Here is a 15,702-nt window from a genome sequence, read left to right on the forward strand (position 1 = left end):
AAATCTCAAATTTTTTTTTTTTTTAATTCTCTAGTGTTTTTCAGCTTTTTAAACATTTAAGTCTCTGCCATATCTGAAATGTACTGTAAGATGATAAAACTGTTTAAATCATTATTAAATTTTAATTTATACACAGGAAAAACAATTTTAAACAAAAATGAATCAAACTATCATCAGTACCAGAGATTCCATATCGATCTTTTCATTTTCAAAAGTGCTAACATATTCAGAAAGGCTAAGTGCTGCCAGAGTTTCTTGCAAAGTGAGGACTTCTTCATTTTCAACATCAAGGTCACAAGACTCATCCAAGGTCACCTTTGGCTCCTCAGACACCTTTTAAAAAAAAGTGGGGAAACATTACAAAGCTCAGAAAAACTCCCATAAAATGTATCCCGATCTACCAAAACTCTAAAATCATTCTGCTCTATACATATATCATAATTTTTGGTAGTTTGTCATCCAAAGTTTTATATATTCTGAAAAAGCATATAAATTTCATACTTCTCTCGTGCTCCCATTTCTTACGGTAACAACGAACTATATGGTTCCATTACACTTGTAGACCTCCGTGTATCCTGATATACAAACAGCTCAGATTTTGGAAAACTGTTCGCTCCAACTCCGATCTAGATGTTACCTGGGCCATACCTGCTTCTCCTGAAAACACGGCTGCTTCACAGCTCCATTAGCAACAGCAAAAGGCCTTGGAGACTCTGATACAGTCAGATCTTTCTGATTACACAGGATGTCAAACAATATTAAAGAACCTAAGGAAAAGAAGCATTTTGCTTTATAACGTCCTCGGTGCTTTTTATAACACTAAATTACATCTCCTACTTTTTCTCCAAGTCCCTAGGCAGAAGTCATACACAAGTTAGATGTTAATCAAGATCTGATCATCAGTATTCTTGTTTTACCACACAGAATAAATTAAAATATAAAGCATTCATAGGTAACATGAAAAGTGAATAGCAAAAGCAGAATGTAAACTCAAAGCATTCACTTCTACCCTTTATTAAATTCAAAATCTATTATTCTAAATCTTGCACTAACAACGTATCCACACTGAAAGCAGCGATGACTCAAGAACTATTTAGCCCTGGCTGCTGTGGCTCAGTGGACTCAGTGCCAGCCTGTGAAGCAAAGGGTCACAGGTTCGATTCCCAGTCAGGGCACATGCCCGGGTTGTAGGCCAGGTCCCCAGTTGGGGGCGTGTAAAAGGCAATCACACACTGATGTTTCTTTCCCTCTCTTTCTCCCTCCCTCTAAAAATAAATAAATAAAACCCTTTTTTTTTTTAAAGGAGTGTTTTGTTTAAAATGTGGGTATTTGACAGTTTTACCTAAACTGTGACCAGCAACAGAGATCCCCCCTTTGAAGTCTGGGTTCCGACTCATAAAGAGTGCATGCAGGCGGTTTATCTCCATCCCCACTTTTTCCACAATCTTCTGACAGTAGGTGGGGCTGCTGTAGAACAGAACATCCAGCAAGGTTTCATTGGTAAAGTGACGAAACCGACCGACACTTGGTAAAGTGATCTTCTTAATGTTCCTGTTCAGAAAGGGAAAAAAAGGATATTGTCAGTAGCTACCTTAACCTTATGAATTTTTTAAAGCTTAGATTTTGAATCCTGAAAATATGCTGAGTAAAAATATCCCAGACTAATTATGAGCTGATTTTGTAGACAGAGTTATTATAAAGATACAGCAAAAAAAGTTATTGTTTGTGCCTTTAACTGTACCATGAATTTTGGGATTCTCTGAAAAGTTATCATACAAAATAAGGCCTATGAAAAGATTTTTATCTTTAAAGAAAGCCTACTGTTTCATCTGTCTTCCAATTTATTGGAAATCAAGACACAGGACAAAAACCGTGGGTGGAAAGGACAACAGAGGAAGTAGCAGGAAGAGCGGAGCTTAAGGGAATGAAAATCGTTCCTGATTTGAGAGGGGCCATAGCAAAGTCCAAGAACACCCACAGAAAAAAGAAAATACCCCAAAACAGGGCCCAGAATGACTAGAATGCTGTTTGCAGCAACAGTTTTATTAAACCTTGTGCCCTGAAGCATTACAACATTTATCAAAATCTAGATATTAGCCCTGTGTTCTATAGCATAAATATTACCTAAACTTAAAAGAAAAATTACCTAAATCTGTGGTTCTCGATTAGGAACATTCAAAATTGAGTGGGGGCATTTCTAGTTGTCACCATGCCTGGTAAGTGCTATGGGCGCTTAGTGGCATTCAGACTATGGGTACTAAATGGTGTACAGGACACACGCGACAACCTAACATGACCAAGAACCGTCCTGCCCAAGAGCCTGCACTGAGAAACAGTAATCTAAATCAGCGAGTCCCAATCGGGAGCAGCTGTCCACCCAGAGTACACCTGGCAACGACTACAGACATCTGGGCTGTCACGCTGTGGGAAGGAACGTGCCACTGTCATCTAGTGGGCGGAGGCCAGAGACGCTGCTCAACAGCCCACAGCGTGCAGGACAGCTGCCCAGCTAACCACTGTACATCAGGGTTTTAAAACCAGGTTAAGCTCCCTAGGTTCCCTTAAATATTTACACACAGAAAGGTAGCATATAAAGATAACCAATATTTAATCATATGTCAGAGCAAGCATAAACTTAAAATTAAAAAATACATTTGTTAAAAAAATATACATGTGTGGAAGCCATAATAAACTATGTCATGTTATGGTTTAAATTTTGAATCTAAGTTTGAATGATGTGAAAAACAAGTTACCAAAACCCACAAACCTGTCGACGCCTGTGGCCTCCCCGCCCAGCGCGCTGTGCCAGTGGACGGGGAGGAACTCCACTCTGCTTATTTTCCCATCTTCTAAAGCTTTCTTGAAATGCGTCTGCAGCAATTTGAGAGAAACCACCCTAAAATCATCCACTTAAAAAAAAAATCAGGAAAAACATCAAATTAAATTAATTAAGATCTCCTAGCTTGACAGGAATTTTCTCAACTATGTCAGTATTTTTTGTAACATGAATTTTTCAAGAAAAATAATAATAAAACCTAATGTTTAGGAAGTTCTTTTAAACTTTTTGTTATTTTAGAGGTCAAGTGACCGAAAAACATTAATCTAACTACCACATCCAGGCAGCATGGCTCTATGGGTACAGACTCGGGAATCAAACCACCTTTGCTCCAGAACATACAGACCATGACATGGGGAAGGTTAAATCAGCCCTCTGGGCCTCAGCCCCTCACCTAACAGTGGGGACAACAGGGACACACCCATATCCCAAGGCTTTATTGTGAGGGTTAAATGATACAATACAGCCCTGGCCAGTGTGGCTCAGTTGGTTGGGCATCATCCTGTGAACCAAAAGGTTGTGGGTTCAATTCCCAGTCAGGGCACAGGCCTGGGTTGCAATTTCCGTGCCCAGTCAGGGCACACAAGAGGCAACCAATCAATGTTCCTCTCTCACATTGGTGTTTCTCTCCCCCCCTCTTTCTCTCCCTTCCCCCCTCTCTCTAAAATCTATAAGCATGTCCTTGGGTGAGGATAAAAATAAATAAGTATATAAATAAATATATACATAAAATGAAACAACACATATAAGGTGTTTGGCACATATAAGTATTCAATAAATAGACATAAAAATAAAACTTCAAAACTCTCTGTAAACCAGGCATATTCACACCTCTGTTAAACAAGCTCTCATAACTAATTCACTATCTGTCAGTTCAACATGCATGTTCCTAGTTGCTGGAAGTGGTCAAGTAGAGGCTCTAAGAAAGGCTAAATTATTTCAAAGATCCCATCTAATTCTTCACAGTCTAGATTTTTACGAGTTATAGAAGTCATAAGAACAAATCAAATACAAACTAATACTCACAGTGATCACTTAAATCTTCTCTTGTAGTCCCTCAGCTGGAAGCTATTTTAAAAATGAACATTTAAAAGTCCCTCTATTAGTTCTCAAATCATTCCATGAAGTAAAACGACTGACACTTACCACACTCAATGATGCTTCTAAAGCGCAAGTCACACACAGGGCCAATGCCATGTACCATGAACACCAGATGGTCCACCTGAGGCATTTCCCCTATGAAAGAAGCACACGCACACATATAAGCTGGAAACTTGTTTGGGTTTTGTTAATGCAACAGCAATACTCTAAATATCCCTTTTGTCACCACAAACTTCCCAAAGAAATTCATGACCCTTCCAACCTAATAAGCTGCATTACCCCCTACCAAATGAGAAGAACAAAACTCAGTCTGTCTTGGCAAATAACAGCGAGCTGGCCAAGGAGAGGAGGCAGCAGGCCGTCTCTGGTCCCGGAAGTTATCAGCACATGATGACCAGCAGTTCTGTACCTACAGAGGCTCCGTAACCTTGTGATTTGTTCAGAACTCCACAGGGCACTAACCCCCATGTGGAGAAGCAATTTGCCAATATAAAACTTTAAAATATTTTCCCCAAATCCTTTTCTATAATTTGTTAGATTCATACACACTCTATAAAGGAACATCTCCAAGTTAAATCTACTATTTTACTATTTTATTCAGGTTCATAACCTGAGTATATTCCTTTTGTAACTTCACAAGACAATAAAACAAATACAGGGTATGTAATTGTCAAAATAAAATCCATTACTTCAAATGGTATAATTGGAGAAACCAAAGGACAAACACTGGGGCAGTGGTCAGCAAACCATGGCTCATGGTCCAAATCCTACTCACTGCCTGTTTTTGTAAATAAAGTTTTATTGAAACACAGCGATGCCCATTTGCTTACACAGCCTGTAGACACATCCACACTGCAACAGCAGAGGTGAACAGATGCAGCAGAACCCAGAGGGCCTGCAAAGCCTAAAGTATTTACTTGGCCTTTACAGAAAACATTTGCCGGGCTGGCACCAGAGTAAGAAAAAGGAACTGAGGCACGACAAAACAAGCCCAAAATCACAGCCTAAAGCCGAGAGTCAACCGGCAAAGTATTTCTTTACAACAATCTGTATCTCAGAATCTACATCACATGACTGTGTATCTTCACAGAATTCCAAATGTAAAAATAAACATAAAAAGGTAATAAAACTTTTTAAAAGATATGTGCCAACCTGGCTGATTCCTGCATATAATGGCAGGTAATCCTAGTAAATGTTTCTTTTTGCCCTCTTTCTAAAAAAGAATGCCAAAATAAAGACGTCTAGAAATGACACTGGTCCTTAACAAATTACACACACCGTCAGGAATTTCATCGAGGCTGTCGTCAATTCCACGCTTTACGACCCTGGGCCTTGTCTGTCCATCTTGGGTGGTCCCCCACTCATCGGGCACTGATGAAGGCTGGAACTGAACAATAACCTTCAGGGGACGACAGAAGGATTATGACAGATCTCACTACCAAGTTCATTCCCGCTGCAGGCTAAGTAATGTATTTGAATACGTAATGAACTACTTCATAGAATGGATTATTTATGCACCAAGTACTACTACTGTTCCCCCAAAACCAACTGCTAGTGTTCATTAACCATTAAAACTAAGCATATCGATACCATTATTTCCAATGCTAATGTTGGAAAATAAAACAACTAAATCAGAAGTAATACACTTTGATTTAGAAATGTAATACAAACATCCAAGTTTACACATAAGAAATTAAGGGAAAGTAACCTCTAATAGGAGTCTATTTGGCAACTGCATTTTCATTGCCAAAAAGTGATTGGCTCACCACTTTTTAGGAAGACATATATTCTGTTAAATCCAACCGTATTAAATTAAACCTGATGTCATATGAAAATACAACGTTCTGGTGTATGGGACAACACTCCAACCAACTGAGCCATCCGGCCAGGGCTATTTTTATTTATTTTAATATCAATAAGGACTTCAGAGGTGGTTACTTTAGAATACAGATTACTTTATACCTTCCTGTAACAAGTGAACAGCCTGTGCTCTGAGCAACTGTAGGCCAAGCACTATGCGAGACGCTTTTGCACAAATTACCCCACTGCATCTAAGGCATGGCCCAGGGAGGCAAGTCTGACCGCAAGGGAAGAGCCTGCCGCTCAGAGATTAAGAAGGGTAAATAAAAAAATGTGAGCAGCACTAAGCAGTGCCTTAAAAATAATAAAAAGTGTCGAAAAACAATACAAAGAGGAAAAACATTTTACATCTCAAAGGCTGAAGCAAGCCATCATCAAGGGCAGGGTGGGCAAACTAGGGCCTGTACACCAAACTGGCCCTCAACTGGTTTCAACAAATGAAGTTTTTATTAAAAACAGCCATGCCCACTGTCTACAGCAGCTTTCGGGCTACCAGGGCAGAACTGACAGTTGCAACAAAGACCGTGTGGCATAAAAAGCCGTAAGTATTTACTCTCTTGCCCTTTACAGAAAAAGCCAGCTGACCCCTGACCAAGTGCAAAAACGTATCAGCAACTCCTATGCTGCACACTAAGCTTCCGCTAACATGCTGCCAAAGCAGAAACTCCATGAGCCAAATTTAAATATTTGTTTCTATGATCGATGTGAACTATAACCTTAAAAGCAATGCACTTGTTATAAATATATCCCTACTGCAGAAATTAATAAAAATAAATAAAAATAAATTTATCTAACACATTCAGCAAAATAATTTTTTAGATGAACCCAAAAACTTTAATATCTTAAATATCTTAATATCTTTAATATCTTAAAAAACATTACCTTTGGGTTGTGCATCACAATTGTCTCTCCACTTGCAAACTCTAATCTGCGGTGCCACTGATTTGTGGTTACAGCTTTTTTATATTCCGCCTACAATATGGAAACAACACACACTCATTATAAATCTATAATGCAAGAGGAAAAGTGGGAAGAAGTTGTAACTGTGATTGTAATAACAGTAACAGCAGAGCTCATGTACCAACTGGCTACCCTCCTTACCACTTTACATATATTACCTCATGTAATTAATTATTCTCAATCACTTACAAACAATATTATCCACATTACATAGAGGCAAAAATCAAGCTTTAGACAGTCGATTAATTTCCTAGAGCTGCCATAACAAAGCACCACAAACTGAGTGGCTTAAAACAACAGAAGTTTATCCTCTCAGTCCTGGAGGCCGTAAGTCTGACGTAGAGGTGGCAGGAGGGCCACATTCCCCTGAAACCTACAAGGACCTCCTTCCTAGCCACTCCCTACCTCCTGGTGCTCTGCCAACAATCTTTAGTGTCCCTTGGCTTACAGGGGCATCATTCCAATCTTCTATTTTCACACAAAGTTCTCCCTATGCCTGTCTTAATGTGTTGTCTTCTTAAAAGGATACCAGTAATATGGGATCAGAGGCGCCCACTCTACTCCACTATAATCTCATCTTAAATAATTTTATGTGCAATGACCTCATTTGCAAACAAAGTCACATTTTGAGCTACTGGAGGCTAGGATGTCAACATACCTTTCTGGGGAAGACCCAGTTCAAACCCTAGATGACTTTTAAGCTCACAGCTGCACGAGATTACACGCTGGTAAGCAGCGAAGGCAGAGCTGCGGTTCACTCCCGCCTCCAACTTTCTGACACCAAAGATCTTCACTGTGCACGGGATCAAGATAAGCTCTCTTATAAACCAAGTCTGCCCCCTGGGAGCTCCAATGTACACAGGGCCGACGCTTTTTAAACGGAAGCATAAAGGAATAAAGCCCACGCACCTCTAGTTTCTCACTGAACTCCTCGGAATAGGGAACAAACTTGCTGTCCGTGTCCCCTTTGTAAAACCAAGTGCAGCGCCTCACTTCCGCCGGCTCCTCTTCCCAGTACACAGCCCTCCGCGTTCGGTCATAGAGCTGGACGTCGTAGCGCCCGCCGTCCGTGCCGAGGACCACGCTCTCGGGGTCTGGCTGCACTGCAGCACGAAGGCCACATTTTAACCCGGCAATCACGAGGCGTGTTTAAAGGAAATAAATAATGAATACAGTGACTAACCCATCCTTAAAGACAAAGAACTAAGCTCATCTTTTTAAAGAGTTTGTTTACTTATTTTTAGAGAGAAGAGAAGGAAAGGAGAAAGAGAGGGAGAGAAACATCGATGTGCAAGAGAGACACTGACCCCTCGCACACCCCCAGCTGGGGACCTGGCCTGAAATCCAGGCCTGTGCCCTGACTGGGAGTTGAACCAGCGACCTTTTGGGTTCGCTGCCCAGCACTCCGTCCACTGAGCCACACCAGCCAGGGCTAAGATCATTTTTATCATAAAACACTTAAGATTAATCTGTGCTGATCAAAATTATGATTCTTTTGTTTTAATTTACTGTTTTTCTATTACAGTTGTCCCACTTTTTCCCCCGATTCTTTTTTTAAAGGTTTTTATGTATTCATTATAGAAGGGGGGGGGCTAAGGAAAAAGAGGGAGAGAAACATCGATCTGTGAGAGAGACACTGACGTGTGGGGCAAACGCTGACTGGCTGCCTCTCACACGTGCCCGACCAGGGACCAGGCCTGTGCCCTGAATGGGAATCAAACCGGCAACCCTTCGTTTTGCGGGACGACATTCAACCAACGGAGCCGCACTGGCCAGAGCATGATTCTTCGTAAGTAAAGAAACAGCCAGGGCAAAATTTTTTAAATCATGATCATAAAATAATACAAATAACAGGTAATTTTTTTACAGCCGCAATACTCATGAAGTATATTTCTGAAGACTATTACTAGGTCATTTATAAGTTCCATGAAAAATGCCATCAGAATCCACAAAGAAACATACTCCTGCTCTCCGAGACTTCTAAGAGCCTGACTTTGCACACCCCTCTGCACTATTTCAAAAGATGCAGTCACGGCATTCCAAAACTCACCTCCCCACGAACACTTCTTTTTCACAGTATCTTAAAAACTAAAATTTCCCTGAAAAATGCTTTATAAACACCCTACAGCTACCAATGACTAAGGGAAATAAGAAAACGGACACCTAGACTACATGGACTGCTCTACTTCTGACTTAAAATCCCTGCACTACACTCTTCTCCCCGTAACGTGCTCCAATAACTCAGGACTCAGAGCAAAATCCCCACCGCAAACCGCGAAGCGTGGTGTGACCTGCAGGGACTCAGGAGCGAGTCACTCACAAAAGCCAGCCACGGATAAATACCCTTCACTCCTTCCTCCCTGAAACCAGGCAGACAGATCCACGGTGCGTGGGGAGCGCTCACCTGAGTTATAGACTTCTTCAAGGTTCTGAGAGTCAAACACGCTGAAAGGCATCCACACTTGCTTGTATTCTATCTCCTTGCAGTAAAACCAGTGTGGCTGAACAGGCTCATACTGGTTTTGCAGTACAAAAGGGGGTGGCACTTGCACAGTGGGACCCGCAGGTCTAGCCAGCGCCTGCTGCTGTGTTGGAGAGGACAGCCCCGGCTGCGCTGAAGGAGGAATCTGAGGGGACAGAAAAGTTCAGACCATCGGGCTTGCTCTAAGGAACGGTCTTGTGTGTGCCTCAGACCCATTATCAGGAGTCTGTGTATCAGTATGATTTAAATTAAATAAAACCCATTCCTTATACCAAAGAGTCAAGTTAGGTTACACTGTTATAATACTGCTATCTCTGCCACTCTGGGTTGGGTTCTTCTTTCTTTTAATTTTTCCCCTTTTTTGATTTAGTTGATTTCCCTTTGGAAGCCAGCTGGATATCAGATGGGAAAAAAGCATAAGGGAATTACATAAAATTCATAATGCAAATGTTATTCCATTACTCTTCTGAGACAGTTAACTGTCTAGATCCAAATTCCGCAAGTATAAATAAAAGAAATCACTGGAGTAATACATTTTAGTCCCTGTACCTGAGTATCTTGATTAAATTGTATAATTAAAAACTGAGAGGTTTTCAGTCTGTTAAGATAATAATTGCTTTGACTCTCACTGGTCTTTCAATCCCATTTGTTATTGGTATCTTCCACTAAAATCTGGAAATTTTAGCACAGATTAACTCATTAAAATCAATACAGATAAGACAAACTAAAATGTGAACCATTCAATGAGCCACCTTTAAAATATGTTTGCACATAGTTTTTAAAAACAGAAACAAAGCCTGTACCTACTCTTTTCAGGTGTTCTTTTGAATGCTCTTTTTTCCCGGTAAGAAAGCAAAGCACACAGCTTACAAAGAACACCCGCTGAAAATAATGTCATCACACTGAGTATAACAAGCACTGTGCTGAGAGAGGGTAAAAGTTAAATGACTCATCCGCATGCGAACACACGTCTCCTACCGGCGGCAAAGACCCTGGGGGCGCCTGGTACATGTGCACGGGGGGTCCGGAGGCCGGAGGCTGGGTGGGAGGGCCTGGGCTCTGGCACGGCTGCAGCTGCGGCGGCGTAATGTACGGGTTAGCTCTGCTGCTCACAGGGGTGTGGCGATAGGGGTTGTAGCCTTGTTGGGGCACTCCGTGGGGGGGGCTCCCAAAATTTGAAGGAGGGAGGCCACCTGGCTGAGAAGGCAAATAAGTGTTTGCTCCCATCTGTGAGGAAGCTGGAGCACCATACTGAGCCTTCGAAATGGACGACGGGAACACCTCCTGGGACCCGGAGGTAAACGGAGCGGCAGCTGGGGGCCTGGGGAACGCTGACTGGCCAGCTGGGGCCGCTGCGGTCATCAGCGGCGACTGTCCGATGTTCCCGAACGGGTCGCTGCTGCTGGACACCTGAGGGAAGTAGCTGAATGTCTGCGGGGCGGACGTGTGCGCAGCAGTCTGACCAAGGAAGCTGTCCTCCTCCCCGACATCTGTGGAGTCCTCTGCAAAGGACAGGAGAGCACAGGGTTTCAACGGTATGACAGCATTCTGGAGATCTGGCTCTTATAACTCGTACTTGGTTGCTCAAGCTTTCATTTCTGCATTACAGGAAAAACATGAGAAACTTTTCTTTTTCTTTGAAAACTTCTCCTTGAAATGAAAAACTAAAAAATATCAATAAGAAACAACAAAAACACTCTGGCGTGGTAGCTCAGTTGGTTAGAATATCGTCCCGATACACCAAGGTTGCGGGTTCAATCCCCAGTCAGGGCCCATACAAGAATCAACCAATAAATGTATACATAAGTGAACAACAAATCGTTATTTCTCTCTCTCTCTCTGTCTCCTTTCTCTCTCTAAAAATAAATTTAAAAAAATTTTAAAGAAAATAAATAAAAAAGAAGAAAAATTATACTTCCTAAGCCCACCTTCCAGAGACAATCACATTAACAATTATTTGGTCCATACCTCTCCATACTTTTTAGATAATATAAGTAGTTATATATTATTTCTTCGCTGTGGGAATTGTCAGCACTAAACTATTTAACTTCTACTCTGCTACCAAGCTGTAAAAGCAAAGCATTTCTCCTCGACGTGGCCTCCAAAGCCCAGCCCGCTCTTCCTTCCCGGACCTTCCTGAGCCCCCGGCTTGCCGACACGTGCACTCCGCGCCCCCTCATTTTTCCCTCTCGTTTCCAGCCCGCGAAGGCGCAGAGCATGGCAGAGGGGCCCGCACCAGCACACGGGCCCGCCAAGTCTCCGCCTTTGGCCCGGCCAAGGCCCGCTGAAGGAGGCCACCGCGCTCGCAGATTCTGGCCTGAGCTTCTAGGTTGCTCCCGCTGTTTCATCAACTTAGTATTCAAAATACGCTTCTAGGCTGTTTCTTTGTAACTAAAAATAAAACAGCGCCTCCTGCACAAGGGCCTTTGTCTGCCGGTATCATTCTTCCTTCCTGATGTATTTCCGGTCCCCGCCCTGCCTTCCCGGCCAGGTAACCCCACTCGAACACCTGCCTTCCGTCCCTCAGCAACTACAAGCTCGGGAGAGAAGGAAGAGAGCCTCTGTGGCGCGTCTTTCATCCTTTACCACCGCCAGGGGATCAAACTCACCCAAGCAGCTTTTTTTCTGGATTAGCACCAATTACACAGGAAATACTGGTCTCAGCGTGAGCCAGCCGCCCCTCAGGGGCACCTCCTGAATACATGTGGACACACTTCACATCAAGACCCACAACTTCAATGGGCACCTACCCGCACGCCTGTGACGCCCCCACCCCTGTCCCAGACGAGGCTGTCCCCTCCAGTCCCAGACCTGCTTTCCAGCTGCCTCTCCGACACCTGCGCAGGCTCGGCCACCCCCACTCCAGCTCAGTGAGCCGGAAACGAGCTTGTCACCCTCACTGTCCCCTTACCATCTTACAGTCACAACACCCACCCAGCCACTCAAAGCAGACACCTCCTCTCTCAGAACCCCCTTCTCGCTCATACCCGCCATTTAATCACTCAGACCCTCATTCGGGAAACATGTACAAAATGCCCATGAAGTGCCAGGCACTGCAACTAGACCCGGAGGCCACAAGTGAGCTTGGAGAAGGCGTCGCTGTGCTCAGAGTACACGGCCTGGCCACCAGTGAGTCACCAAGCCCCAACAGCTGTGTACCCTGAAACCTCCCCGTTCCCCTCTCCCTGCCCAGCGCGTCTGACCAGGCTAGCAGGCCATCCGCTTCTGTCTGAGCCACGGTGGCTGCCAGGCGACCGCCCCCGCGACAGCCAGCCTTACCCCCGAGCGATCTCAGAAAGCGCCCGGCTCTCCGGACTCCCCAACTCCTGTACCCCCTACACCGAGCTCAGGCACCCCTCCTCTGGGAGGCCCCGAGGCCCCAGGGACGCCCGTGGCGCTCACAGCAGCCTGTCCGTCCCGCTCTCGCCCTACGCGCCCGCACCACGCTGCTCACACAGGGGCGCGTGCACACGCACACGGTGCACCCGCGGGGGGCGATGCCGCCTGCTGTCTCCCAGACCGAGGGAAAGGGCCTGGCACACAGAAGCTGCTCCGCCCACGACGCGGAATGGATGACATCGCTGCCTGTGGACGGGCGACCTCCTTCCCCGAGACGATATTGACCGCTGCTTCCTCTGGCTCTGGAAATTTCCTGAACGGGCTTCTGGCGATCAAAGCCTTTTCAGAGACGGGAAAATACTTGTACAGAATTTTAGCCCTAAAAAAATACTGGCTTTCTCGCGACTAAATAAGGTATGCCCAAGAGACCAGCTTTCACAGCAGGGACAGTTCTCGCGCGCCCGACAATGGAAACATGTGGCATTAACGGGCCGTGACACGCTCACACCGCAAACACTGCGCAGCACGAAGGCGGGCGCAGCCAGACGCCTGGGAGGCAGGGATGACGCGAGGGCCGCGGGCGGCCTCCCCGAGCCCCGCAGCCCCCGCGGCATCTGCTCCGACCGAGCGGCCCCCCAGTCACGCCGTCAAAACGAGCCGGACTGTTCCCGGCGCCCGTCCTTCCTACGGAGAACCGGCCCCCAGCGCACCAGGTAGCGTTCTAGGCACGAACCCTGCGCTCGCGGGGCCCACGTTCTAGAGGGACGGGGCGGACAAACACGCGCGCACGTCACGAGTGGTCACGGGTGGTCACGTGCTGATTGACGAGCACCGGCTGCGCGCCCGCCTGCCCCGGGCCGCCCTTCGCTCCAACCGCCCTGCTCAGTCCCCAGCCCCGGTAAACTACGCAGTGGGGGGTAAACGCCCCAGAAATGAACAGGTAACAAGCCCCGGCTGGTGTGGCTCCGTGGCCTGACGGCGTGCGGACCGCAAGGTCGCCGGTTCGACTCCCAGGCGGGGCACGTGCCGGGGCTGCGGGCCGGGTCCCGGCCGGGGGTCTGCGAGAGGCGACCACACGTGGATGCTCTGCTCCCCCTCTCTCCCTCCCTCCCCCGCTATCTAGAAGTAAATAAAATGTTCTTTTTTAATAAAAGGTAAACAAGTTAAGAGCCAACTTCACGATGCCCCAGCCCGGAGGGCCGCGCAAGGCCGGCGGCACGCACGTCCACGACACTGTGCGCAGGCCCCGTGCTCCGGGCCTTACGGAAAGGAAGCCACTTCCCGCTGCCCCGCCCAGGCCGCCCGCAAACGGACCCCAGCACCGAGGCCCCCGAGCGGGGTGCGCGCCCCCCGACACCGCCCCCGGGTTGCGCCGCGCGGCCGCACAAAGCCACCTCCCTGCGAAACTGCAACTCCGGGCGGGGAGGTGCGGGGCGCAGAGCGGCGGGGCCTGCGGGCGCAGGGCGGACCCCTGGCGGGAGCGGCGCCCCGTCTGCAAAGAGGACGGCACGGGGAAGCCCCGCTTCGCCAACAGGACACGCCTACCCCAGGCGACACCCCGCTGCGCCCGGGCAGGGGGAGCCCTGCCTCGCCGTCCGCCTGCCCTGGAAGCGCCGGGCGCCCCAGGAAGCGCTCGGCAGAGGCCGGCGGTGCCGGCGCGGAGGTGCCCCGCACGCCGACGGGGTCCTTGAACGCCGAGCAGAGCGAGCCTGGCGGCCGGACCCCGCCTCCAGGCCGCCCCGAGGTGGCCGCGGACGCGCCGCCACTACCGCGAGGGTCGGGACGGGGCAGGAGCGCCTGCAGTCCGACCGTCGTCACCCCGCCCCCCCCAGACCCCCGTCTCCTCACCACCGCCGGGCAGAAGCAGGGAGGCCGAGGCGGCGGCGGCGGCCTGGGTGACGGGGATGAAGGGCACATGGAAGCTGAACTCCGTGGCCGAGGACGAGAAGAGTAAATTCGTGCTCGCCGAGGCGCTGGAGGCGGCGCCCCCGCCGTTAGGTTTCCTCTCAGCCATGGCTGCGGCCCCCCGCCCGTCCACGTCTCCGGGAAGCCGGTACGGCACCCCCGGCCGGAAGCCAGTCACCGTCGGGGCCAGCACACTTCCGCACTTGCGCACAAGGGCCGGAAGTCCGGCCGGCGGGCCCGGGGCCCTCTTCCTGCCCGGAGCTGGGGGCCGCCATGAGTTAATATGGCGGCGCCGGCTTCAGGCCCGAGTCCGAGCACGTGACACCGTCCTCCACGGCAGAGGCTAGGCCGGAGGAGGGCTCGGCGGCTGGGGCCGCCGCCCTGCAGCTTCTGAATCGAGGCCCAGGTTCACGCTTAGGGTCGCGGAGAGCAGGGGGCGCTCCGGGCTTTCTAAAGGGACTGCCGGGAGCGTGTAACTGACGAGGATCTGGGAGCGACAGGGAAGCGGGCAGGAGCCGGCGGCAGACTGCAGCCCGCGGGATCGGGGAGAAAACCGTGTGAAAGAGAAACCAGGTAATTAAAAACATTAGGGGTGGGGCTTTTTAAATAGCTCCCTGTATCTACGATTATCCGACTAGTTCATTCTCAAAATGCACCATGGGTATTATGATGGCGCTAATTGTCTTTTTGTTTTTTCAGAGAAATTGTGGAAGAGAAAGTAACAGGCAAGCAGCTTCGCGAAGAGTGGAAGAGGGACATGAAGGGGCCTCAGAGGAAGCTTTGGGGAAACAGCAGCCGCAGCTTTGAGATGATGGCACCTCCCCTCAGCCGTTCACACGCACGCAGCGCCTGTTCGTCGCTTAACCCACCGACCGCTTAGCGTGTTTCCTGTCGGCCGGAAACACCACGCCGGGCCCTGGTGAGAGCAGCAACGGTCGCTTTCATTCCGTGGTTAACTGCTGAAACGGGGAAGAGGAACGTCGTGGACGACACGTCCCCACAACAGAAGGCCGGCGGCTTCTGAGAGCCTGCGTGACGGCGGACAGGGCGACACCGGCGTTTGTTAGGGGCGCTCGTCTGCGGGGCGCAGGGGCCTCCCGCTGTGTGACGGGCGGTGGCGCAAGGCAGAGCGAGGCACACGCCGGGCTGGGCGGACACAGCTCTGGTCCCTGGGAGGCTCTGGGTGGTGAAAGAGTCGTGTCTCAAAGGGGACGAGAGA

The 15,702-nt window shown here is 48.1% G+C and overlaps 1 protein-coding gene across 1 annotated transcript in view; it reads right to left on the bottom strand.

Moving 5' to 3' along the window:
* The window catches only part of SEC23IP (SEC23 interacting protein), a 29,158-nt gene extending 14,483 nt beyond the window's left edge, over positions 1-14,675 (bottom strand). The window contains exons 1-11 of the mRNA XM_090278771.1: positions 14,427-14,675; positions 10,218-10,741; positions 9,162-9,384; positions 7,667-7,860; positions 6,680-6,769; positions 5,216-5,336; positions 3,983-4,072; positions 2,768-2,909; positions 1,343-1,551; positions 649-767; positions 181-333 (exon numbers count right to left, since the gene is read on the bottom strand). Of these exons, the coding sequence (XP_090134897.1) occupies positions 181-333; positions 649-767; positions 1,343-1,551; positions 2,768-2,909; positions 3,983-4,072; positions 5,216-5,336; positions 6,680-6,769; positions 7,667-7,860; positions 9,162-9,384; positions 10,218-10,741; positions 14,427-14,592 (2,031 nt within the window). The 5' untranslated portion in view covers positions 14,593-14,675. The remainder of the gene's footprint in view (positions 1-180; positions 334-648; positions 768-1,342; positions 1,552-2,767; positions 2,910-3,982; positions 4,073-5,215; positions 5,337-6,679; positions 6,770-7,666; positions 7,861-9,161; positions 9,385-10,217; positions 10,742-14,426) is intronic.
* Between the last annotated feature and the right edge of the window lie 1,027 nt (positions 14,676-15,702).

This window comes from Furipterus horrens, unplaced genomic scaffold (assembly GCF_987537825.1).
Source record: "Furipterus horrens unplaced genomic scaffold, mFurHor1.1.pri manual_scaffold_5, whole genome shotgun sequence".
Classification (NCBI taxonomy): Eukaryota; Metazoa; Chordata; class Mammalia; order Chiroptera; family Furipteridae; genus Furipterus; species Furipterus horrens.